The following is a 27995-nucleotide window of genomic DNA, read 5'->3' as shown; positions in this document are numbered from 1 at the left end:
CTACCACTACTACGCCTCCATTTCCTCCCCCACCCACCCCCCCCCACCCAATTGAATAGCCTCCTGTACCACGGTGCAGTGGTCCATTCACTCATCCTCCTTGCAGCCCCCGCTCTCATCCACACAGCTTGCAGGAACCTTGTAACTGTTGGACAGTTGCAGGGGCTGAGGCTCTTCGAATGCTACCCCCTGGGTCCCCACACCTACTTCACCTGCAGTCACACCCTCCTGTCCCTGATCACAGACCAAATTTGAATTACCTAATCTGAGAGGTGTGACCACCTCCTGGAGCAGTGTCCAGGTAGCTTTCCCCTTTCCTGATATTGCGCAATGTCTGCAGTTTGGACTCTAGCTCCGTAACTTTGATCCGAAGTTCCTCGAGCTGCAAACAGGTGGTACAGATGTGTTCACTCTAGATCACCTTGGCATCCAGCAGCTGCAACATGCTGCAGCAGCAGCACATCACCCATCCTGCCATCGCTATCGCATTTTATTCAATTTACTAAGTAATTACTCGAGTATCCCCACCCTTTACACTTTATTATAATTTTTTTTTTTATACACACCAGTATTGACCTATACTGAACAGACTATCTTTAAGAAAAAGAGAAAAAAAGACTACAGATCTAAACACAAACTAAAGACATTACTTTTACTTTAAAGACTAGAAATACTTATAAATCCTACTCACCAATCAGCTGCTCTCCCTGCTCTTTTCCTTCTCAAGCTCTTTAATGGCCTCACTCTCTTTGTAAATGACCACGCTGCTCTCTCACTCGCTGTAAATGACCACGCTTCTCTCTCCCTCGCTGTAAATGACCACGCTTCTCTCACATACACTAGCTGTAAATGACCACACTGTTTCTCTCTCACTCTCTCGCTGTAAATGACCACACTGTTTCTCTCACACTCTCTCGCTGTAAATGACCACACTGTTTCTCTCTCTCTTTCTTGCTGTAAATGATCACGCTGTTTCTGTCACGCTGTAAGATTGGTTTTTAAATCTTCTGCCTGTTCCCTTAAAATCATGCTGATCAGCTCTTATTGCCTAATTATGGGACAGAAGTATCACAAGATTATGAAATCAAGGTCCATGATTTTCCAAACTGTCACATTTTTACCCTATTGTTCATGACAAGAAAGCTGAATTAGACACTGCGTTTTTTTAAAACATCAACTCTGGTGCAGTTAAATTAGGTGATGTTTCCTGAAAGAACAAGAGTTTAAATAATAGTTGGTCACTCAATTAAAGATTGATAAATTAATAAGAGAACACCAGCTACATAAAAATTGAAAACAACTTGCAATCTAGCTTTTATAAAAATTAGATTATGCTATTTTATAATAATTGGCAAGGTGTCCTTTCATCATTCATGACCAGTATGTAGATGTGTAATCTTTTTTTCTAATATACTTGTAAAGATCAGAAACATAAGTAAGGATGAAGGAGGCCATTCAGTTGATCTAACTGATGCTTGAAAAAAGCCTACAATCCACCCATAATAGTATCCAAATTTTTTTATGATTCCAAAATTAGTACCTTCATCACCCTCCCCAGAATACCATTCCAGATTTTATCCACTCTTTGTGTGAAAAGTGTCTGACCACAATTGTGAGCTTGCCAATTACCATTTTAATCTATATTCTTTTGCCTTGCAGTTGTGGTTGAACTTGAAATAGTGCTCAGGATTAACTGCAATTTTAGTTAGTGTTATGAGAAATGCAGTTGGTACAGCTGAGCTATTTAAAATTCCCAGAGGGTAACTTTAAACAACTGTCATAACCTATAATTTTAAGTGTTATGTTTGAGATGCGACTCTAAATTCAGACATCAGACCACCAGTTTCGAGGTTTTACATTAAACTAAATTAAACATTTTATTAATTTACACAGGTTAAAATATATATACACATGGATACAAATTACTACTATCATAACTTTTAACAAATTCCCAAACTAATCTCCATTAATCCAATAGCAACCCATACACTTAACCAAACACCAGGCAAAGCATTTTCACTTTACGAATTCAAAATGAGGTTCTTTTCACTTTGGTTCCTTGCAGACACAGTGTTATGCGTACAGGCTTTGAACTTACATTGCCTCTGCTCTGCACACCCAAAACGGTTGTCTTGTTATACCTACCACCACTGATTGAATGCAAATTCTCATTGCTTCACCAACCCCTTTGAACTCCACCTTTTAACAATGAAATCCCTTTCATAGTACCAATTTTATTAGTAATATAAACATATTGCTTGGCAGCTGCTAGATAGGTGTCCATTTTCACCCTGCTACTTGAATGCTCTATTCAAAAAAAATGCAAATGCACGCTATCTCTCTTACATATCAAAACTAGTACATATCAAAGCCCCCAGACTAGCTGGCTTTAATCCAATTAAGACACACCTACAGACTAAACCTCTATTTTAAAATAAAAATATTTTCCAATAATATTATATACATTAATAGCTTCATGACAGTTAGTATCTTAAAATACATCTATACAATGTTGCCCCTCATGTACACCCTTTTAAAGCTGAAGAGTCAAAGCTTTTTAGCTTTGTAAGTTGCTGCTCTCATACTTGCAATAAGTCTGATCACATGCTTCTCTACACCGTATCCATTTCGTCAGTGTTTCCCTAGTGCTTCGGTGACTGAAACTGAACGCTTTATTCCAAGTGGAGCCTGATCAAAGAACTATACAGCTTCAGCACAACATTCTCAGACTGCTACTACACTTATAAAGTTCTATAATCTGCTATGGAGGCCTTACTCAGTCCTAACCTCCCATGGCTACATGTGTCATTTTAAAGCAAACACAATCCCAAAGAGACTTCATTTCCTTCTTTGCTTCCCCCACCCCAAGGCGAAATCAACATCATTTTAATAATTTATTATCTTATTCGGGGAGAATCGTATTTGGCTTATAACTGAAAACAGTTTGCATTTCTCTTGGATGTTCTGTGAAAGAATTAACAGTGATCAAGTTTCTCATTTCCTTTTGCTTTTGTTCTGTACCTGGCTGCCTGTGCATTTTTTCTTGGTAAGTCATGCAGCTCTGTAGCATGGTAGTTTGTGTGAATATCCTTTTTTTTTTGCAATTTTTAGGTATGCCATGAAGTGTTTAGATAAAAAGCGAATCAAGATGAAACAGGGAGAAACGTTAGCCCTGAATGAACGAATCATGTTGTCACTGGTTAGCACTGGGGTGAGTTCAGATGCAATTTTGCGTTTATATGCGTGATGCTTGTAGAAGATGGTGCATTTTTTAAGTTTGGCACTGGTGAAAATATTAAGCTCATTGATGAAAATTATCATATATTATTTTGGCCAAATGAGTGTCACCTGCCCAGAAACTTTGGAATTGTTCAGACCTTGATGACTGAATGCCAACATGAAATAAAACACTCCTGAATTTGGCTAAGGTGCCTCATGATTGTGTTCTTCCTATCCCTTTTGATAGTAAATCATTTAGAATGTTTTCATTCCTCCTTTTGAATTTGGCTTTGAATCCACTGCAGGTTCCAATCTCCCATAACCTATAAGAGCCCTTTAAGAAACTAGAAGTTTTATACTCAACTCCATATACCACTTTGAAACATGTAACATACTTTTTCTTTTACTGTGAACATGGTTGTAAGCCCCTCATGCCTCAAGTTTGAATAACATTAAGCTAACAATATCACATTTATCATTCCTACTATCATTCCTCGCTATTCTCAACACTAATAACTCACCCAGAACATTTGTTTTAAATGAGAAGCTGTATAGTTTTCCTGCGTTGATATTGCAGTGTACTGGTAAACATAAACACTGAATCATGGAGCTCAAATTCAGATTCTGACCCAATCAGCTGACTAAGTAGAGGCACTTCAATAGATTTCATTAGAGGAAATGGTGTGTGGGACAATAACTGAAGGTCATGGATTCAAAATCACTGGGATAAGATTCTAGAGGTGAGATGAGGAGAGCATTTTTTCACTGTTGGTTGTCAGGATCTGGAAGATGCTATCTGAAAGGGTGGTGAAAACTAATTCCATAAATAATTTTAAAGGGGAGCTAGGCGGGTACTTGAGGATGAGAAACTTACAGGTTTATGGACGAAAAGCTAGGTCATGTGATTAAACATTGCTCATCTATCAAAGGCATGACGTATCAAATGGCCTCTTTCTGTGCTAGAAGTTTCTGTGATTCTACAGGAAGAGGAGCACTGCCCCGTGTACCACACACCTCCAGTGGAATGGTGGGCTAAGCTGAAAGGTGAATCAACTCTCTGTGGAGCCAGTATAGCAGTGTCATTGACAAAATCCACCTTGCCCCTTGTCCTGATAATGTACTTAAATGATACATGGGCGGCAACAGGAAATTAATTTGTCTCCCATTTTCTGTTGCTCACCTGAAAACTCCTGGCTTTGTGTATGGTTCCACGGACATTAGCTTGCCAGTGCTCTGGAGAGCCTCCCAACTGAACCTGATCTGGTCTTCATCCATTAGCCGCAGAAGCTCAAATTCTATCAAAAGAAATTGTAATTGGGAGTGGAAATGGGGGTTAGTTTACCTCCTCCTTGGACAAAGAGAGCCATTGTGGCACCCCTAACTACTGTCCTGACTGACAAATCAAGAATCGAAGCTGAGACTTTTGAAACCTTTTTATGTGGTCGAGGCACTGGTCAGTACATTCTTCAACAGAGCAGATTTTTTTTTAAAAAGGGAGGAGAAAATAGATAACTGCTGTTTCCATTGCTAAGGTACAGGGTGGAATTTTCCTGGCCCCTTGGAGGCAGCTTTGTAGCAGGGGGTGAGGGAAGGAATCGACAAACCCTGTTGGGACGGCAACCTGATGCTGTCCCGCCTCCAGGCATGTTTCCCAGTGTGGACTGCCAGGGGAAACAGTAGCCTGTTCCATGGAGGTGATCAGCCAATTGATCCACTTCAGGCCCCAATCAAGGGCCATTATACCATGTCAACTGAACTTTTTCAGATCCCCCTGCCGAGTCCAGAGTTAGGTGGCCTCCTGGCGGCAGGTTGGTGGGCCATTGGAGCCCCTTCCCAAATCCCCAGTAATGGAGCCTCAAGGCTGAAATGGCTGTAGCTATGGCAACAGTTGTTCCTGTGGAGTGGCTTTCCCTTTGTAGTGACAGCCCTGTCAGTTCTGGACCTTTTTTCTAAAATGTTCTGCAGCCGCCTGAGAGTGCCTCCATTTTGAGACACCTTCATGTTCACCTACCAGCCTCAGCAGCGCTCACTTCTCCTACTGGGGCTGTCAGCATTCAGTAATGCCTTTCCACTCACTGGGCTTCTCCCCTACCACCCACCCCACTCCCCCCTCTGCCACATGCCCAATCACGGTCCTTAATTAAACAGTGGAGGTGGCCACTGTTAACCGCCACCTACTGTAAGATTGTAACACCACATGGATGGCAGACACCAGTGGGGTGAACTCAGAAATGGCTCCAACCCTCAATTATTTTCTATATCAGAAGAATTCCACCCAGTTTCACAAGGTTTTGTGGGCACAAGAATTTACACTAAACTTATGCACTTCCAGGAACACCACCACCTGGAAGTTCCCCTTCAAGTCACTCACCATCCTAACTTGGAAATATATCGCCGTTCCTTCACTGTCGCGGGGCCAAAATCCTGGAATTCCCTCCCTAATAGCACTGTGGGTGTACCTGTACCACATGGACTGCAGTGATTCAAGAAGTCAGCTCACGACCACTTTCTTAAGAGCAAATATGGATGGGCAATAAATGCTGGCCCAGCCAGCGAAGCCCACATCCCATGAATGAATAAAAATAAAACAGATTAACGTGGCCATTGCTGTGTCACATTTACAAAGATGTGTTTCAGCAATTTTCCTGTGTAAGTTATCAAATGACCTTGAGGTAATGAGCCATGAGTCAGAGTTGTGATATTGTAGTGACTAGGAACTGCAACTGTGTAATTTTTGAATTAATAGTTGTTATGACGTGGCAGGTGATGTGTGCCAGGTGGACCAAATCAACAAGGGAAACTTGGCCACGCTATCACAACGGTTTTGCAATTTGTATTTATTATGAGAAGATGTGTTCGTTGAATTCAGAAGTAATGAGTCCACTAACACCCTTAAGAGATTTTTAAAAATTAAATTAAAACATTTATTAACAAAAGAAAATATTTCAAGCATATACACAAGATTACAGTTACTAAACACTAGAACAAATCTTAAAATTCTAAATTAACCTAACTCCTAACAACGCACCCCCTTTAAGGCAACAGTCCAAAATAGATTTTAAATTTAAAACGCAAGCCAGTAAGTTGCTGCAGCTCCAACTTGACAGTGGAATTCCAAAGGATTTTCTCCAACTTTAGTTATTGGACATAGCAGACTTTTGCAAAAATAGCTGGAGGCTTCTTTAAGGCTGTTTCACACACTTCCCTTTATATATGTTTCTCTCTCTTTAATCTGTAAATTCCATTGTTCCATATGTCTTTGCAAATTTACTTTTTGCATAATATAAAAATCTTTCATGTTGCCAATATGGCCTCTTTACTTTTGGGAAAAATACACACATAACTTGGCTTTGCTTATCTTACTAGTTGTAAACATTCTACCATCCCGTTGAAATCCAAACATATCCTTCACAGTGGTATTGTCACTGGACTGGTATTTCAGAGACCCAGAGTCTCTGGGTCTGGTGACCTGGGTTTGAATCCCACGAAGGCAGATGGTGAAATTTGAATCCAATAAAAATCTGGAATTAGAAGTCTAATGATGGCCATGAAATCATTGTCGTAAAAACCCATCTGGTCTACTAATGTCCTTTAGGGAAAGAAATTTGCTGTCCTTACCTGGTCTGGCCTACATGTGACTCCAGACCCACATCAGTGTGGTTGACTCTTAAAATGCCCTCTGGACAAGGGCAATTAGGGATAAGCAATAAATGCTGGCCTAACCAGCGAGGCCCACATTGCATGAACAAATAAAATCCTTATATGCTAAGACCTCATCCATGTTTACTGATTAACATTTCAAGTACCCTTCTACACCTAATTCCTTTCGATAATTTCAAGGTTGTAGCCTAGCTGACTCCAATTCAATTAGATCACACACAGACAGAAACATCTACACACACTCGTAAACATACTTTACAATAAACCACAATATTATGAAAAATATTATAGTTTTGTAACATAGTTGTCTTAATGCCACTGTTGGACAATGAGAACATAAGCCAGATGGCAGGCGGCTGAAGAGCTCTATTGTCTTGATTCCTGTCTGGGAAAACGTGTGTAAATTGTCAGGTCTAAAAGAATAATATTTCCATTTAGCACAATGATAAAGGCATTCCATGTAGTGAGTTGTGCATACCCTTGTTGGGTCATGGTTTCATATGGTGTTGACAGCATTTCAACATTTCAGATGAATGCCCACTATTCATGCTTGAACCTCTTCGGCAGGGCTGTTCTGACTACCACAATTGCACTTTCTGTTAAGGATCATCAGATCAGTATTCTTTCCCCTACCTCTAGATCAAAGAAATAGTAGCTAATTGCAGCACCTCCATTAATGCCCTCCATTAAGATCAGCTAACTCAGCAAAGACCTGGGATCGGATCCATGAGCCACCTGGACTGCGTGGCTCAGTAACACATAGAAAGAAGGAAAAGTAATGGCACATAAGGAGGCCATTCGACCCATCATGTGTTGACCGAAAAAGAGCTATCCAGCCGAATCCCACTTTCCAGCTCTTGGTACATAGCCCTGTAGGTTATGGCACTTTATGTGCTTATCTAAGTTTTTTTTTAATGCGATAAGGATTTCTACCCTTTCAAGCAGTGAGTTCAAATCCCCTCTAGATGAAAAAAAATTCTCAAATTCTCTCCTCTGGACCTTTTATCAATTACAGTGGCATAGTGGTAATGTCACTGGATGAGTAATCCAGATACCCAGATGAATGCTCTGGAGACATGAGTTCAATTCCACCACAGCAGCTGGTAGAATTGAAATTCAATTAATAAAATCTGGAATTAAAAGCTAGCTTCAGTAATCGTGACTATGAAACTGTTGTTGAATGTCATAAAAACCCATCTGGTTCACTAATGTCCTTTAGGGAAAGAAATCTGCCATCCTTACCTGGTCTGGCCTACATGTGACACGAGACCCAGAGCAATGTGGAGGACTCTTAACTGCTCTCTGAAATGACCTAGCAAGCCACTGAGTTCAAGGGCAATTAGGGATGGGCAACAAATGATGGCCTTGCCAGCGACGCCCACATCACATGAAAGCATGAAAAAAAACCTATGCCCCTGGTTATTGACCTTGCTGCCAAGGGAAATGGGTCTTTCCTGTCCACTGTTTCTAGGCCCCTCATTATTATATACATCTCAATTAAATCTCTCCTTAGTCTGCTCTGTTCCAAAGAAAACAAGTCCGATCATTCTTTTCTTATAGCGAAAATTCTCCATTGCTGGCAACATCTTCATAAGTCTCCTCTCTGGTTTGATCACATCTTTCTTGTAATGTGGTGACCAGAACTGTACACAGTACTCTAGCTATGACCTAACAGTCCAACATAACCTCTCTGCTCTTATATTCTATGTCTTGTATATTTAAATAGTTTACAGGTAATGACTGAAATTTTCTTCTGACTTTGTCAGAGCTATTTAGTTACTAATTTGAGCATATTTAAATTGGCCTTCTCTTTTTTTTTAATTATTTTGTCTTCTGGAGCTTTGCAGAGAGAATGATTAGGCAATCTGTTCCAAAGGTCCCATTTGCACAGTAATGAGCAAGCCACTTGGATATTGTCCTGGGATGTTTTTTAATTGAGGGCATTGCTGGTAAAGTAGGCATTTATTGCCCACCCTTTTTTGACCTAAGAAGGTTTAGGCGGGTCTTCTCCTTGAAGTGCTTGCAGTTTGATACAACTGATTTGCTTGTTAGACTATTTTAAAGGGCAGCAGGGGCCAATGCACCACCCAGACTCCACCTCGACTGTTCATTTGGTGTTAGAGTTTGACTCCTTCAAAAATAACCCAGATAAATATCTGTTTAGTAAGAAATTAAAGTTGCAGAGTTAGGTATATAAACAAATAATCAAATATTCCATAGAACACGATTGTTCATATAGGGACAAAAACATAAAATTGTGATTTGCGGAAAGAAACTAATTAGAGTAAAATATTGGTTTTGTAATTGAATAAAGATGTTGTGGAGTTCTGCTCATTGGGCAGAATTTTCCCCTTGGCGTGCAGGGGAGGACCCTGTGTTGGGAGAGCGTCCTGACGTCACCGCGCGCCATTGTGATATTTAGCTGAGCGGGCACACGATGATGTCCAACGCGCGCCCGCCATAAGTTAACAGGCCAGTTATGGCCCTTGACTCCCCAATCGATGCCGATATTTTGGCGCCCTTGCAATCTTCAGGTCAGCACACGGGCACAACGGGCAGGCAAGTAGAACACATTTGTATTAACCTCATCCGTGGGCAGGATAAGAGGACTCACTGGGGTCGCGAGTGTGCACGGTCAAGCATTTATTTATGAAAGTTTTTCAAAATTGCCTGTATGATCTGCAGCACTTCAAAACGCATACCAGCTGCTTTTTCTGGACTCTTAACCTTCAGATCAGCACTCTGCAGTGAGTAATCTTTTCTAGGCCTGCAGGTTTCAGGAAGCCTTCTCTTAGCCTGGGAACGGGAGCTGAACTGTCCACTGGAGGCGGCTCCTCTGTGGAGGAAGGGAGGGCTAGAAGGGGGAGGTGGCCAGGAGTGCACATTCAGCCTCCGGGGGAGCCACCTTTGGCAGGATAGGCGCAGGCACAAGGGGCGCAGGGCCAAGAGGTAGTCCAAGGCGGAAGGGGCTGCAAAAGATGCCACTATCCTGCTGCCAGGGTATATAGGCAGCGAAACAGCTACCTCAATATGCCTGAGGTGCAGTGCTGAAGGAGACGCCGCCTCTCAAGGGAGACAGTCACTTCCATCTGTCAGATGATAGGCCCTGAGATTTCCGTAAACTGTGTGGGTGGGCACCCCATGCCAGTGGCTCTGAAGGTCACAGCTGCCCTCAACTTCTCTGTAGTGGAGAGAACCATCGGTCTTCTCAAGCATCCGATGCCTGGACGGTTGAGGGGGTGCACTGCAATACCCCCAAGATCGTGTCTCAGCGATAGTGGGTGCATGCTGCTCTCCACAATTTTGTGCTGGAGAGGGGGAACGCAGTGGACGATGAAGACATCGATGTGTTGGCTGCGGCTGCAAACGATGAGTCCAGCAGTGAGTCTGAGGATGAGCATGCACAGAGAACTGCTGAGGGGGTAGACGCTGACGTGGGCATAATCCAGGGAGGCAGGGACACCCAGGAGGCTTTAATCCAACGGACCTTCAGCTAGCACACCACAGAGAGAGACCACCAGGACAAGCCTGGGCTGTAGGCTCGATACTCGACACCTAAGTGCAAAATCTGCCAGGTTAGGAACAGTCACTAAGGGCCTTGTTAATAAAGCTGAATGTCCAATAAAGCACTCATTACAGTTTTGGAAACCATACACATGAAGAAGAAAAGAGGCACCCTCAGCCATGGTGACATATCTGAATTTAATATGTCAAGCAAATCAACTTATTCCAAAGAAAAGAGAATAGTGTTACAAAACAAAACAAATCATAAGGACCTCATCTCGGGCCAACACGAAAGCACCAATGAAAAACTCGTGGTGCGCCTAAGGTGCCTTATGTTTTTGTTTCTGGGTACTACGTCTTGGTGCTGCCCCATCACTCGGAGTGGCAGCTGAGACAGCCTGCTGACTCTGCTGTCCTTTTGGCCTCGATGACCTTGGCAGTCATCCTCTGGCCTGTGGAGCCAGTGCTGGCCCTGCCTGGCAGGGAGCTGCCAGTTCCACAGCTGGCATCTCCCCAGTCGTCGCAGCCTCACTGGATGGTACGGTCACTGGAAGAGGAGGGGAGGAGCTGCTGCCCTCATCCGGAGCGCGCTGAGAAGTGCCCATAGAGATGCCAGGCAGCTGCTGCGTCGACATGAGGTCGCTTCGGACCTCCCTGCTCACCATGGATGGATGGGCACCGAGCTGGGATACTTGGTGCCCAAACCATCTCCCACACTGGCACTGACCAGCTGAGGTCAATGCCAATGTGAGGGCTTGCTGGTCTGAGTGCATCCCCAGGAAGCCCTGACGGGTCTCATGGAGTAGCCTCTCCATGAGAGTCACCACTCTCTCCGTGGATGGCATTCGGACCTGTGGCTCATTGCTTCAGCAATCGTCCGCATAGTCTCCACCATGGAGACCAAGCCAAGCAAAGCCTCATGTATCTCCCCAGATGCTCCCGCACACCCGGCCGCATTTCCTGCACCTGCTGCATCACAGACGACTCCAGAGGCACATCATCAGGAACCGACTGAGCATGTGCCTCGTCCCCTGCAGTCCTCTGACTGTTGGCACCATGGGCACTCACTGCCAGTTCCTCCAGCGACTGTGAAATGCCCTCACCACTGTGCCCTGGGACACTAGCCAATGTTCAAATTCCCAACGAGGTGCTAGTATCTGCGCCAGTGCCTGCCTCGCAGAAATGGTGTGATGCTGGTAAGACATCAGGCCCCCCAGGTGTGAGAGGGGTCCTCTGCTGCTGCTCCTCCTGGCCCTGCTCCGATGATGCTGAAAGGAAGAACGAGGACAGTGATCAGTTAATGTGGAGACAATGTCAAAGTGCATCCCTGTCCCCCGGATCATTATGCGCTCATCCTTCCATAACCAATGGTCAAGCCATGTTGCAAAATTAAATCAATTAACATTCAGCACCGCTATGGCTGTTGGGAGAATAATGCTGACCTCACTGTTGGGCATAAATACCTGGCCGTGGCACACCAGCCTCACCGACACCAGTGGACCTTGGCACATGGCACCTCTCCAGATCCAGGGCCTCCTGCTCGAAGCGGCTAAGAATGGCTAACTGCGCCTGGCCGCCGCCAGTCCTCGCACGCTCTGCCACGTTATGAGCATTCTTTTCCTGAAAATGAGAGATGAGCATTGATTAGTGCAAATTCCACGTGGACTGTCTTCGCGCACAGCCCGCCCCAATCAGAGTGGGACATATCAGGGCTTCAGTGCCTCCTCACCCCGCTACTGCCAAACACTCACACAAAGATGCTAGGCCTGCTCCCCACCGCCCCCACCCCTCCCTTGGACACATGCTGCCTACATCACATGAGGCACCATGTGGTATATTCTTCCATAGCAAGGAGGCGCAAGCATGTGGAGCACAGAGCAGATGGTTCATTGCCACGCCATCTTGAAGCTCCCCTCCCAACATGTCATCACCCTGACTTGGACATGTCCTGGAATTCAAACACAGCACCTAGGTGCAGCTCCTCCAGGTTGCCCCCAAACCAGTCATGTGGGACTCAGTGTAACACATGCTGCGGGGGCAAAAGACATCTCTTCATCACCCTCTCAGGCTGACCTCAGGATGGGCAGTATCTGCTTGCCCACCCAGCAAAGGGCGAAAGCCGTCAATAATTCAATGCAGTCACTACACAGACTTGGGGAGGGGAGGGTTGTGGTAAGCTGACCTGCTGGGTTATATGACCAATGCGAACATGGTGCTCACCCTGCCAGAGCGCAACAAGTCGTTGAAGTGCTTGCGACACTGGACCCAGGTGTGCCATGCCATGTTGTGGGAGCTCACCACCTCCGCCACCTCCTCCCAGTCATGTGGTGGGGGGTCTCCTCTTCTCATCCTGGGGAACCAACACCTCGAAGAGGGCAGCTAGGCAGTCATCCGGAAAATGAGGGGCACACTGGCCCCCCTGCCCTACCTCCGGCTTGGCCTGTCCCGCTGCCCTACCCTCCAGTCTGGCCTGCTCCGCTTGTGTACCCTCCGGACTGGCCTGCTCACCAGAAGCCCTCTGGTGAACCCTTCCACTTGCCATTGTGAGCAGCCTTGCAAAAGCTGCCAGCGCTTCATATAAACAGGCTGCCGGGTCGTCATTGGACCCGGTGGACAATGCACTCCTGTCGCCGCCTGCCCACTCCTGCTATCCTCGGGAGTCGCGCATTATGCTCGGCGGGCCTTAATTGGCCCGCCCACATAAAATGACAGCGCGGACCGGATCGCGGGCAGCGATCTGATCCGCCCTCCCCGCCAACCAGAAAATTCAGTCCATTAAGTTTTGGGATAGGGGAATATTTATGCAGAATTTTCTTTGGAGATTAAATGTTTAAGGTAGAGCCAAAGTATGGTAGATGTAGTTACCTATGTAAGGAGCGAGCTCTAATCATTTAAGTGTCCTTATAGTTGTTCTGGGCTTTCTTATGCACACTGAACACAAATGTAAGAGTTCAATTGGTAGCACTTCTGAGTTAGACCAGGTCTTGAGCATATAGCGTTGCTGAAGGAGTGAAAGATCCCATGACACTATTCAAAGGAGAGCAGGGAGTTCTCTCAGTCCCGGTCAAAATTCCTCTGAGTAAACTCCACCAAAACCATTGCTGTCATTCAATTGCTACCAGAGGGATTTTGCCATTTGGAAGTTGGCCGTTGCATTTATGAGAGAACTCACTTCTAAAATAATTAATTCAATGCAAAGTATTTTAGGAAGCTCTGAAACATTGATCAGGCACTGTATAAATAGAAGTCTTTCCTTTCTAACATGTTCCAGAACAAATAATCAGATAACAGCTAGATTTTCACATAACAGATGGTGCATTACTGAGGTTCTTTCAGTTATATAAATGTGTGGTTATGCAATTGCACTTGATCTACTCCTGATTTCCAGGTTTTTAAATTAATGATGGAACGTTTGTAGTCACCAACACAGACACAGTGTTCCATATTTATTTTCCAATCACGGTCTTCAAAGTGTTAACAAACCGGCCTGGTGACTGATTTGTGCAGTCACTGTTTATGATGGCAGATGACAGTGTGAGTGTCGCATTGCTGCTGTCTTAAATGAGTCGCGCTTTATTGCTCCACTGCAGTAAGCTGTACTGGTTGGTAACAGAGTGGTTCTGTAACGATTTTAGTAGCCAGCATCAGGTGTGATCAAACTGACTCCCATAATAATCTAAAGGTAAATGATGTAGGGGGAAAAACTAAACTACAGGGGCTATTTCAGAATCACTGAGCAAGAGGTGAGCCACTATGGAATATTGCATGAGTTCATAGTTAATAAAAATGAAAAGACCTCAACAAATTTACTGACCTTTCATTCATGAAGTTATTTTGGAGTGGTTGGAATTCTCAGTTAAGCATGAAAGAATAATGTTTTGTACTAACACATTTTTACATACACTAATATTTTTTTAATTAAAGTTTGCACACAAAAGCAAATGTGGTGACAAAAAAGGAAAGAAATTTGAAACATCCAGCTATGTCTATTTCTCCTTTAATTGCAAACTCTCTTTGAAAATTTGTCCCTGCCTTCCCTCAAGACACTGACTGCTTGCTGGTTTCCATTCTACAGGTGCATCAACCAGAAGACCATTGTTCATGGGTAAACCTAAACAGTCACTTGGTGATTAGGCATCAAGAGCCCAATGCTAATCTTTTCATGTAGCAATCAGTGGGGAAACCTGGCTGATATTTATTTTCTTTAACCAGAGGACTGTAAATAATAGAAAGAATGACCATGCATTTATTACCTCTGCCACTGAAGGTGGGCGGAGGTAATGTTTTTGTTTCTGTTTGTAAACAAAATATCTCAAAAACTAATTGACAATTTGAACGAAACTTGATGTGCAGATAGGGGAAGGCCCAAGGAAGGACTGATTAGTTTTCCATGAAGATGTAGATCCGGACTCTGGAATTTTTTAAAGGACCCATTAACATTGGGAGATAGGGCGAATTGACTTTTACTAGAATGTTGTGGGTTGTTTTATTTAAAATGTTATGGATTGTCTCAGCTGCTATGGTGAAATTTATCACAGCTGTCAGGACCGCCTAAACGCTTTACAGCCAGTGAAGTAATTTTGTAGTGTAGTTACTATTGTAATGTAGGAAACACAATAGCCAATTTGAGCGCAGAAGCTCCCACAAATAGCAACGTGACAATGACCAGGTAATCTGTTTTAGTGATCTTGGCCGAGGGATAAATATTGACCAGGACAATGGAGATAACTCCCCTGCTGTTCTTCGAAATAATGCCAATTTTACATTCACCTGAAAGAGCAGACAGGGCCTCAGTTTAACATCATTGTTATGTTCTGATAAATTTCAGACATAAAATTGGAATCTTGATCTGACTGGACCTCTACCAGTAATCCGTATCGAGTAAAAAAAACTGGATTAACTTCTCTACCACTGCTTTAGCCATAATTGTCCTTAAAGGGATGGCCTCTGGAAATTGAGTTATCATATCCATAATGGTGAGGGTATGCTGGTGTCCTGCTTTCGTTTTTGGTAATGGTCCCACACAGTCCACTAATGTTCTACTAAATGGTTCCTCAAAAACTGGTATGGGAATTAGGGGTGACAGTTGGATTGCATGTTGTTTTTTTACCTAGCATTTGGCAAGTATGGCATGTTTTACAAAATTGCACCTTATGAAGACCTGACCAGTAAAACTTCCAGATTATCCACGTTTGAGTTTTTCATATCCCTACATGTCCTGCCATAGGAATTTCATGTGCTATCTTTACAATACTTGGGCAGTACAATTACCTGATGAACAAGTGTCCACTCCTCATCTGTAGGTATGTGAGAAGGTCTCCACTTCCTTATTAGAATTCCACTTTTAATGTAATAACATTCTGGAACTTGCTCAGCTTTGGCTTCAGTTTGGGCTGATTATGCTATCTTAATTCTGGATCAGCTTATTGATCCTCAACTAGAGAAGATTTGTTAAACACCTATTTTGGATTATCTAAGTCTTTAAAGAAAGTTTCAGCCAGCCAAATATCTGTCTGTGGTATCACTTTGACCTACGATGATGGACTTTGCTTAGCCATTGCTCGGGTCGTCACACACGAAGGAAAAATTCCAGGAACCTTTTCCTGTAACTTCTCCATCTCTTTAACCTCATTTGGGCTTTCTGTAATTACTGAAGAAGCTACCACCTTCGCTCCAGCTAAATCATTTCCCAGGAGTAAATCAACTCCATCTACAGGTAACTTTTGAACAACCCTTACTGTCACTGTCCCAGGTATTGGGTCACATTCCAAGTGCATCCAGTGCAAAGGTACGGGTATATACTCCTCACCAATACCATTAATTAAAACTTTGGAAAAGTTATGCCTTTCCCCAGCAAAAGTGTTCGGGTGGCTCCAGTATCTCTTAGTATGATTATAGATTTAGCTGTCTTATTTGAAGGATAAGGAGTTACTTTTCCCTCGACAAAAATTCTTTATAACTCTCACGTATCTCATTCACCTTTCCTGAACTCACAGCAGTGTTCACACTTGGTTTCACAGCTGCAGTTAACGCTACAACTTGATCTGTTATACTTTCAGTCAGGGCTCCTTTTCCTGAATCACCTTTACGTACTCCAGTAAGTCCCATGGATTTCCTGCGCAACTTCCAGCAATCAACACGAACATGCCCCACCTTGTTACAATGGAAACACCTCGGTCTTCAAATATCACTTCCAGCCACAACACCTTCTTTGGCCTGAGCAAGTGCTTCCGGGGAATTCCCATCTGCCCCTTCTCTTCCCTGGCTACTTGCCTTTCTTTCACTTTCCCACCTTCTATCCTTCTTGGGTTTGTAGGGGCGACGGAAAGAGGGTTTGGATTTATGGGCTAGCTCATAAAAGTCGGTCATCTCTGCTGCCTGTCTTCCTGTTGCGACCCTCTGGTCTTCAACATAGGTTCTAACTACTGGAGGGAGTGAATTTTTAAATTCCTCCAAGAGAATTATTTCCCTAAGAGCTTTCATATGTTGCCCCTAACTTTAATGCCCATATGCAATGGTCAAAATTACTCTGCTTTACCCTCTCAAATTCAATATAGGTCTGCCCAGGCTGTTTCCTGATGTTACAAAATTTCTGCCTGTATGCGTCAGGGATCAACTCATATGCACTAAGAATAGCCATTTTTGCTGCACCATAGTCCACAGAAACCTCTTCTGATAGCGATGCATAAACTTTATGAGCTCTACCCACCAAACTTCTTTAAGAGCAATGCCCAGATTTATTTTGACCATTTCATTTGCTTAGCTAGCTTTTCAAATAAAATACAGAATGCCTGTGCATCCCTTTCCTCAAACTTTGGGAGGGCTTGCACAAATTTAAACATCTCCCCACTGAGCTTTGGGCTGGAGGTTTTTTCCATCATCAGAACCTCCTCAGCGTCTGAGGCCTCTTTCTTAAAGTCCAGCCGTTTAAGCCGATATTCCCTTTCTCGTTCCTTCTCTCTCTCCTCCATTGTTAACACCTCCTTTTGGAGGTCAAGTTCTCTCATCTTGCTCCCTTTCTCTCCCCGGCCTTCCTGCTTGCTCCCTTTGAAATGCTCAACCACCAATTCAAGTTTTTTCAGTTACTTTTCATATTCAAGTTTCTTCATTCACAACTGGATTTGAGCTAATTGTCACAACTCAAGATAAAAGCAAAATGCTGCAGATGGCTGAGAATCTGAAACAGAAGCGTAAGTTGCTGGAAAAACTCAGCAGGTCTGACAGCATCTGTGAAGAGAAGGACAGAGTTAATGTTTCGAGTCCAGATGACTCTTCTTCAGAACTAAAGAGAAGTAGAAATGTGGTGAGATATATATACTGTTTAAGGGGGGTGGGACAGATAGAGCTGGATAGAAGGCCAGTGATAGGTGGAGGCAAAAGAGAGATTGCAAAAGATGTCATAAACAAAAGGTCGAAGGGGTGTTGATGGATAGGACTGGGTGACCACTTTGCGGAACACTTTCGGTCTGTCCGCACGCATGACCCAGACCTTCCTGTCGCTTGCCATTTCAACACACCACCCTGCCCTCATGCCCACATGTCCGTTCTTGGCCTGCTGCAATGTTCCATTGAAGCTCAGCGCAAACTGGAGAAACTGCACCTCATCTTCCGATTAGGCACTTTACAGCCTTCCAGACTTAACATTGAGTTCAACAACTTAAGATCATGAACTCTCTCCTCCACCCTCACCCCTTTTTGATCCTCTTTTTTCAAATATTTATTTTTTAATTTTAATTTTTATATATTTTTCCCCTACCCATTTCTATTATTTTTAAAATTTATTTCCATTCATTGTTTTATCCCCACCTTTTAGTCTATTTTGATCTTTTCTCCCACACCATTCCCCCCCCGCCCCCGCACCCCACTAGGGCCATCTGTCACTTGCTCATCCTGCCTTCTACTCTTAATGTCACCATAAGCACCTCCTTTAGCCAGTATCACCACCATCAACACACCTTCGACCTTTTGTTTATGACATCTTTTGCAATCTCTCCTTTGCCTTCACCTATCACTGGCCTTCTATCCAGCTTCATCTGTCCCACTCCCTTTAAACAGTATATATTTCACCACATTTCTACTCTTTAGTTCTGAAGAAGAGTCATCTGGACTCGAAACTCTGTCCTTCTCTCCACAGATGTTGTCAGACCTGCTGAGTTTTTCCACCAAAGTTAGTTTTTGTCATGACTCAAGCCCTACTGTAACCCGAGCCGCAACAAATGTGAAAAAGTTTGATCAAACCACCAGATTGCCCCAATTCTACCTAGCTGTTTAATTTAGTTTAACAGAATACGAGCACCAGGCTTGTAAACTTAATAAGCAAATAACTGTTTATTGAACAAACTGTCATTAACCAGTGGCAAAAGAAAGAAATATGAACTGCTAATTTCTAACTCTATAACTTTAACTCTACCCCTTCTTAAACCCTTATACACACACATACAGGACACACAAAAACATGGATTTTAAGGTTGGGATAAAACACTTCTTTAGCATCAATTCCGGAGTACAGGATGCAATGGGTTGATTTTGATCCAAAGTCCTTTCAGTTTTTGATGTTCTTGTTGTCTTCCAGTACTTGAGTATTTAGTTCACTGGTTGAGCACTTGCCTTTCAATGTCTCTAACAGTGATTTTCCCTTTGCCTCTTGACAGGGGTTTTCAGAGAGAGCAGGTTATAGAGATAGGAAAAAAATCCAGCTGGCTATTACTGTGGAATTACTGGAATTTTACACACAAAGGAGAGAGAGGTTTTAGGTCTTTTCCCTTTCCGGCTAGGAGCTATTCTGCTGCACTGCTCTTACACAAAACCTGGTCACCTGATCAGGAGCCAATTAAAACATTGCCAGGCAGCTCCCTTGGTCCAGGACTCCTTTCTGGCACCAACCTGTCTTTCATGGCACACTTTACTCCAGGACTGCAACATTGTATGTATCTTTCATCCTGTTCCAGTGGACATGTCTTTCAAACTGCAGCCATTGTACTTTTAATCCGCAGTCCAACAGAAAATAAAACGATATGTTCTTTACAACAGTCCAACAGAAATAAAAAGATATGTTCCTTACATAACTCAATTGACTCACCCTTTGAAGAACGTGGTCTCTCTGGTATCCCTTCCAATTTCAAATGCTGCACTATTACCTTGCCACTATGGGTAATTCTAGCTCCAACTTATCTGCCAATTCCATCAGCTGAGTCTTGGTTATTTTTTGTAAATCAGTCAGGGTTATATTTTCCATCTGTAGAAAAATCATATCAACTTCCAACGCCATTTTAGTTTACCAATGTATAAGAAACCTGGTTTCCGTCCTTTTAACCCTTAGCAATTATTATTCCGCATCCAATCACCTGCTGTCCACCTTTCAAATCCCACGAGAGCCCCCAATTTATGTTACGACCGGGACGGGAGGAGTATGCAGATTATCAAATCCCACTATTCCGCAGGCTGTACCATTAATTTAAAGGTTTAATTTTCTCACCGAAATGGCCAATTGTGTACTTATACTTCTAGTACCCAGAAGAAAAGAGACTTTGACCAGGCACCTTTCAAATAACTCAATGATTCAGTTATTTTAGAACAAAACTTCTTTTAACAATTTGCAAGTACTGGTTAACACACAGTTGTAATTGGGAAGTATAACTATCTATCTCTTCCTAAAAAATTCCCCCAGCATACACGCGCGCACACACACAGACAAACAAATAAAGTCTCCCTGCAGAGATGGGCTTTGGAGGATGGGAATTATAAAATAAAGGATAAAGTCCGCAGGGTCTCAATGCCGTTGACCTGGAGTTCTATCGTGTGAAGACGGGCTTCTGTCCCAGTGGATGTCTGGAAGTTCTCACAAACTAGTCTCAGCTTTGCAGGTCCAAATGCAGACTGGTTACACTCAGATGAGGGTAATCTGGCTACAGTTTGATAGCCACACACAATTTTAGGCAAGGTAGAGAGAGGGAGCCAGCTAGTGTAGCCTTCCTTCTTCAGCTTGTCCCCCAACAAAACTGCCTTCAAAACAAGCAGGTTTACAACTTAAGCTTTCTTCCTCTCACCCATGTGATTTCCAGCAAGTTACCAACCTAACTTTTCAGTTTTTTTCTCCCATCAGTTAAAGTGATTGCTTTTCAAAACAGACAACCAGATCTTCCTCAAGTACCATAAATGTCAGGTGATTTCTTGGAAGAGGCTGACTTGTTGACAGTTACAAGGTGAACTTTTGACCTTTTAAAAAAAAAAACCTCAGGTTAGCATCCAAATGTCCAGATCATGCCATGTCATTCCATTTTGTAAATAAAAAATTCAGTCTCGAGAGATATGATTCTAACAGTTTCGAGTCCAATATGACTCTTCTTCGGAACTGCTCAGAGGCAAAAATGTGATGAGTTTTGATGTGACGTGATGGGACCCTCTGTCTTTTTCAAAAGCATAAAGCTTATCACATTTCTAGGGGGAGGCAGTGACGTAGTGGTATTGTCGCTGGACTAGTAATCCCAGGTTCGAATCCCGCCACGGCAGATGGTGGAATTTGAATCCAGTACAAACCTGGAATTAAAAGTCTAATGATGACTGTGAAATCATTGTCAATTCCTGTAAAGACCCATCTGGTTCACTAACGTTCTTTAGGGAAAGAAACCTGCCATCCTTATCTACCCGTCTTCACGTGACTCCAGACCCACAGCAATGTGGTTGTATCAAACTGCTACAAAGTTACAAAAAAGGATTAAAACCAGACACACCACTTGGCATCGACCTAGGCACTGGAAAAGACAACGGCAAACTCAGCCCTGTCGACCCTGAAAAGTCCTCCTTACTAACGTCTGGGGGCTAGTGCCAAATTTGGGAGAGCTGTCTTACAGACTAGTCAAGCAGCATAGTCATCCTCACAGAATCATACCTTGCAGATAATGTCCCAGACACCACTATCACCATCCCTGGGTATGTCCTGTCCGTGCTAGTGGGACAACACATACCCAGCAGAGGTGGCGGCACAGTGGTATACAGTCAGGAGGGAGTTGCCCTGGGAGTCCTCAACATCGATTTCAGACCCTGGACCCCATGAGGTCTCATGGTATCTGGTCAAACATGGGCAAGGAAACCTCCTGCTGATTACTACATACCACCCCAACCCCTCCCCCCACCCCCCCTCCCAGCAATGTGGTGCTCCACCATATTGAACACCACTTCGAGGAAGCACTGAGGGTGGCAAGGGCGCAGAATGTACTCTGGGTGGGGGACTTCAATGTCCATCACCAAGAAGGGCCTGGTAGCACCATGACTGACCGAGCTGGCCGAGTCCGAAAGGACATAGCTGCTAGACTGGGTCTGCGGCAGGTGATGAGGGAACCAACAAGAGGGAATAACATGCTTGACCTCATCCCCACCAACTTGCCTGCCGCAGCTGCATCCGTCCATAACAGTATTGGTAGGAGTGACCACCACACAGTTGTTGTAGAGACGAAGTCCCATCTTCACAATGAGGATACCCTCCATCGTGTTGTGTGCACTACCACCGTGCTAAATGAGATAGATTTTGAACAGATCTAGCAACTCAATACCGGGCATCCATGAGGCACTGTGAGCCATCAGTAGCAGCAGAATTGTACTCGAACACAATCTGTAACCTCATGGCCCGGCTTGTCCCCCAATCTACCATTAACATCGAGCCAGGGGATCAGCCCTGGTTCAACGAAGAGTGCAGGAGGGCATACCAGGAGCAGCACCAGGCATACCTAAAAATGAGGTGTCAACCTGGTGAAGCTATAACACAGGACCACTGGCGTGTCAAACAGCATAAGCAGCAAGTGATAGACAGAGGTAAGCGATCCCACAACCAATGGATGAGATCTGAGCTCTGCAGTCCTGTCACATCCAGTCATGAATGATGGTGGACAATTAAACAACTCACTCACTTGAGGGGGCTCCACAAATATCCCCATCCTCAATGATGGGGAAGCCCAGCACATCAGTGCAAAAGATAAGGCTGAAGCATTTGCTACAATCTTCAGCCAGAAGTGCCGAGTGGATGATCCACCTTGGCCTCTTCCGGAGGTCCCCAGCATCGCAGATGCCAGTCTTCAGCCAATTCGATTCACTCCACGTGATATGAAGAAACTGCTGAAGGCACTAGATAGTGCAAAGGCTATGGGCCCTGACAATATTCCAGCAATAGCACTGAAGACTTGTGCCCCAGAACTTGCCATTCCCCCAGCCAAGCTGTTCCAGTACAGCTACAAAATTGGCAGCTACCAGGCTATGTGGGAAATTGCCCAGGTATGTCCTGTACACAAAATACAGGACAAATCCAACCCAGCCAATTACCTCCCCATCAGTCTACTCTCTATCATCAGTAAAGTAGTGGAAGGGGTCATCAACAGTGCTATCAAGTGGCACTTGCTTAGCAATAACCTGCTCACTGACCCCCAGTTTGGGTTCCACCAGGGCCACTTAGCTCTTGATCTCATTACAGTCTTAGTTCAAACATGGATAAAAGAGCTGAACTCCCGAGGTGTGGTGAGAGTGACTGCCCTTGGCATCAAGGCCGCATTTGACCGAATGTGGCATCAAGGAGCTCTAGCAAAACTGGAGTCAATGGGAATCTGGGAGAAAACTCTCCACTGGTTGGATTCATACCTAGCACAAAGGAAGATGGTTGTAGTTGTTGGAGGTGAGTAATCTCAGCTCCAGGACATCACTGCAGGAGTTCCTCAGGGTAGTGTCCATGGCCCAACCATCTTCAGCTGCTTCATCAGTGACCTTCCTTCCATCATAAGGTCAGAAGTGGGGATGTTCACTGATGATTGCACAATGTTCAGCATTATTCACTACTCAGATACTGAAGCAGTCCGTGTCCAAATGCAGCAAGACCTGGACACTATCCTGACTTGGACTGACAAGCGGCAAGTAACATTCACGTCACACAAGTGCCAGGCAGTGGCCATCTCCAACAAGACAGAATCTAACCCTTGCCCCTTGATGTTCAATGGCATTACCATAACTGAATCCCCCACTATCAACATCCTGGGGTTACCATTGAGCAGAAACTGAACTGGACTAGCCATATAAATACTGTGGCCAGAGGTCAGAGGCTAGGAATCGTGTGATGAATAACTCACCTCCTGATTCCTCAAAGCCACTCTACCATCTACAAGGCACAAGTTTGGAATGTGATGGCATACACCCCACTTGCCTGGATGAGTGCAGCTCCTACAACACTCAAGAAGCTTGACACTGTCCAGGACAAAGCAGCCCACTTGATTGCACCCTATCCACAAACATTCACTCCCTCCACCACCGACGCACAGCAGCAGCAGTGTGTACCATCTACAAGATGCACTGCAGGAATTCACCAAGGCTCCTTAGACAGCACCTTCCAAACCCATGACCACTACCATCTAGAAGGACAAGGACAGCAGATAGATGGGAAAACCACCACCTGGAAGTTTTCTTCCAAGCCACACACATCCTGACTTGGAAATATATTGCCCTTCCTTCACTGTCGCTGGGTCAAAATCCTGGAACTCCCTTCCTAACAGCAATTTGGGTGTAGCTACACCGCACGGACTGCAGTGGTTCAAGAAGGCAGCTCACCACCACCTTCTCAAGGGCAGCTAGGGATGGGCAATAAATGCTGGCCCAGCCAGTGAAGCCCATGCCCCGTGAATGAATGAAAAATAAAATTCTGCCTCTCTTCAGTTCTGAAAAAGAGTCATATTGGACTCGTAATGTTGACACTGTTTCTCTCTCCACAGATGCTGCCAGACCTGCTGAGTTTTTCCCAGCACTTTTTGTTTTTATTCACTGAAGTGTTGGTTCTTCTGTGCATCAAGGCGGCAAGAGTTTCCATTCTGTAAATAGCTCGTGATATCTGGTACCTTGCCTAAGTGACCATTTTGGATATATGAACACAGGCAGAACTGATGGGCTTTTTTAATTGTGGAGGATATCTTAGGTGAGCCCTGAGCGCTCTGTAGCAAGTAGCACATTTTAATATCTTTCATTATGGCATGAGATTCCTTACTCCTTTGATTTTTACAGTTCAATAGCTCATAGCTCCCTATGGTAGGATACCTCTTTTCTTACATGTTACTGGTGTTCACAGTTCTCATTTCATGTTTCCTTTGACATCTCTTTGTTGTGATATGATGGAAAATATTCTAATTTAGAGTATACTGTTTTGTGCTCCATTTTCCTGTGAGCCTTTTGCATATGTGCAGAAGCCCAAATCTCTGATTTCCAGATCAATGACCAATGAGCTTACAGGATAGCAAACACAAATAATATTATCAGTGAAGGACATATTTAGGAATCTTATGCCAAGTATAAAATTTCATTTAGTTAACAACCCACCACCCATGTTTAAAATCTGTTCTTCCCCAACCTCTCATTGCCATTTTCTTCACGGCATGCCTGCTCCCAGAATTCTGCACTTTTATATATTATATGCAGTCATATTTATCTTATCATTATACTAGTTCTATGATGCCGTTGGTTGACATAAGTAAATAGTATTTTTGCACACAGCTGCAAAGTTTAAGCAATAATGCCGAAGTTTGCACATGGTTTGGATGACAGTAGAAATCCACTATGGGAAATATTAGCACAGACCTATTCGTAGTAATGTACAAAGTATAACAGCAGCAGTAAGCGCCATACTACAGGCACAGCCTGGGATAGCTGCAGTCTATAGAATGCTGACCCACTCTCATAAACAGTTTTTAAAAATTATCCTAATCGCAAACCAGTTTAATGTCTAACAATTTTGCAAATGACTGTGGCATTTGGAGAAGTTCATCAATAACCCATCCCAGCAAAACAAAACAAAAATCTCTAGCACTCAGTCATGTGCTTATTAATTAAAAAAAACACTTATTTTTATAACACCTTATAACATCCAGGGGACATCCCAAAACACTTTAAAATCAATTAAATTACATTTTGAAGTGCAGTCTCTGTTGTCATTTAGGTAAACAAGGCACCAATTTGTGTGTAGCAAAGATCTACAAACAGCAAATGAATAAATGGCCAGGTAATCAGTTTTTGGTCGTGTTGGTTGAATGTTGGCCAGGATACAGGGAGAACTCCCTGCTGCTCTTCTGATAGTGCAGACTCTTCTGTATTATGTGATTCTGTGAATCTTTTACAATCACCAAAGCTGGCCAATGGGCCCTTGATTCAAAATCTCATCCAAAATCTCAGCCATCTGACAATGTAGCATCCCTTAGCAATGTACTGAAATGTTAGCCTGGATTATGTACTCAAGCCCATAGCCCAGCTTCAACCCATGAGGTTTTGTCTGAACGGTAAGAATGCTATCTCCTGCCTGAATTATTTTTGGGTCAGTCTTTAAGCCTTCTGTAAAATGCCTGCAGCAACAGCAAAGAGCGATAAACACAAAAATGTCAAGCTCTCACCCCTCCCACTCTCCGCACTCCTAAACTTTCCTTCCCTTCCCATAAAAGCTCAAAAAGTAGCAAGTTACAAGCTCAGCTCTTTTAAGCTTCCTGAGCTGGTGGATTGATTTATGCAAAATTCAATTCTCAGTGAAATTAACTGTAATTCAAATGGCTTTGTGTTTTCAATATGGAAAGTAGGAGCTAGTTGAAAGGAGCTCATGCAATGGATTTGTTCCATGGGCTTCATGCTCGACATTTAGGGCTTTGGAGAACTCTGTTAAAGATTGACCACCCAGACTGACTCGCTCAAGGGACCTAAAAGAGTAGATCCCAGGATACTGGGAATCTTCCTACTATCTTCCACATAATCTCAAGGGGTGGCTATGGCAAGCCTCTGCCTGTGGATGTCCTCGGGATTGTCGTTTACACCATTAAACGGTCAGATTGCAACTTATTTTCATGTTGCTCTGACCTCCCGCTATGCAGCCACCTCTCTAGTAGTGAGGATCTGACATAGCATGGAGCCCGTGTGATACTGTCAACAAAGGAAGAACCGGCAAGGACACAATGGGTTTTATGAACCCCTTCTGTGCCGTAACCATTTTATGATTTGATAATTGCCCATTTTACATTGCCCTGGAGCTCTCTTCCTAACAGCACTGTGGGTGTACCAGCACCACATGGACTACAGCGGTTTAAGAAGACAGCTCACCACCACCTTCTCAAGAGCAATTAGGGATTGCCTAATAAATGCAATAAATGCTGGCCTAGCCCGTGACGCCCACATCCCATGAATGAATTTTTAAAAATTCTCCAAGTTTAATTGGCTTCTCACCACTGAGCATGTTGCTGTCATTACACAGAAGCTACCTCCGGCAAAGTGGGAGGAGGCGGGAACATGGTGGGGAATCAAGCATTTTTCTCTGATTTAGCTCGCTCTCCTGTCTCCAATCCCGCTACCAAGGGTCTGTTAAAACTCCTTCCAGTGAAATGGGGGCAGTTCTGTCTTTTCATGCCTCGCTAAAGTGGTAGAGGGAGATCAATATTTTGCAATAATACTATGAATTGTGATGCATGGGGTTCAAGCAGTGGACAACGCTATCAGACTGGCCTAAGGCCCAATATTTCCTTGGCCCCCATGTCTTCTCTTGGTGTCCAGAGCTTTCTTTGCTGTTTTGTAATCATGCTGAGCCAGTTTAGCACATTATTTGTTTACATCATGATCCAATTTCATGTCACATATTTGTTTTGTACCTCAGTGTTTTATTTATTTCAGCTGACCCAACACCAGTGATACATACAGCTCACAAACCTGAAATGCTCTCTTTATGGTTTCAATTGTAGTGCTTCTGTGCTTGGGGCTATATTATTTGTACTTTATCTAAGGATGTACAATATTTGAAAACAAAGCAACAAAAAGTAAATAAAAATTGGATAACATCAGTTCAAAAAATAAGTAGTTGATTTATCACTTCTAACTTGATGATAACAACAATCAGTTGGTGGTGATGAAAGGGCTATAATTTGATTTAGTTTAAACCAGTTTAATCTACTTTGTTTTTATTGTTGCTAACTCTCCTTAGTTCATCTGCTGTTCCCCAACTGAAAGGTGGGGCAAAAGGTTTTAATTGAGGGATGATACATGTCACTAAGAAGGAATGCAGCTGACATAAAATGATGGAGGGAAAGAGAGACAAAATAATGCGTAGGCTCATTGTTTTAACTTTAGTACCCATGGGAAAATTTTATTTTAAATTGAAATGTGTTCTAGTTTTGAAATAAAATGATGTTTTACTTGTAGACCTTGAGGGATGAAGGGAAAATGTCTCCTTAATTTTATTACCAAGAAGGTGTTTCTTTGAATTGTATAACAGTCTACCTGATCACTTATTTGCTGCCTCTTTTTCTCCTTTCTTTCCCCAGGACTGCCCTTTTATAGTCTGTATGACCTATGCTTTCCACACACCTGACAAGCTGTGTTTTATTCTTGACCTGATGAATGGTAAGACAAAACATTTTAATCTTTGTAGACTGGGATAACACCCAGATTAGGTCTGCTCAATTACTGATCAACTGGAGGCATAATGAGGCAGGAGGGATGAGCTTAAAACTTTTGTATTGTCTAGATTAGTAGAGGGAGATCAATATTTTACAATAATACTATGAATTGTGATGCATGGGGTTCAAGCAGTGGACAACACTATCAGACTGGCCTAAGGCCCAATA

General features: G+C 43.5%; 1 protein-coding gene across 2 annotated transcripts in view; it reads left to right on the top strand.

The window, feature by feature from the left end:
* The window catches only part of grk3 (G protein-coupled receptor kinase 3), a 252745-nt gene that overhangs the window by 164817 nt on the left and 59933 nt on the right, over positions 1 to 27995 (top strand). For both annotated transcript variants that reach the window (XM_078554290.1, XM_078554292.1), the window contains exons 9-10: positions 3112 to 3211; positions 27693 to 27771. In XM_078554290.1, coding sequence (XP_078410416.1) covers positions 3112 to 3211; positions 27693 to 27771 — 179 coding nt within the window. The remainder of the gene's footprint in view (positions 1 to 3111; positions 3212 to 27692; positions 27772 to 27995) is intronic.

The sequence above is a fragment of the Cetorhinus maximus genome, chromosome 12 (genome assembly GCF_964194155.1).
Source record: "Cetorhinus maximus chromosome 12, sCetMax3.hap1.1, whole genome shotgun sequence".
Taxonomy (NCBI): Eukaryota; Metazoa; Chordata; class Chondrichthyes; order Lamniformes; family Cetorhinidae; genus Cetorhinus; species Cetorhinus maximus.
Note: the sequence above shows the minus strand (reverse complement) of the source record. Positions and strands in the feature narration are given on the sequence as shown.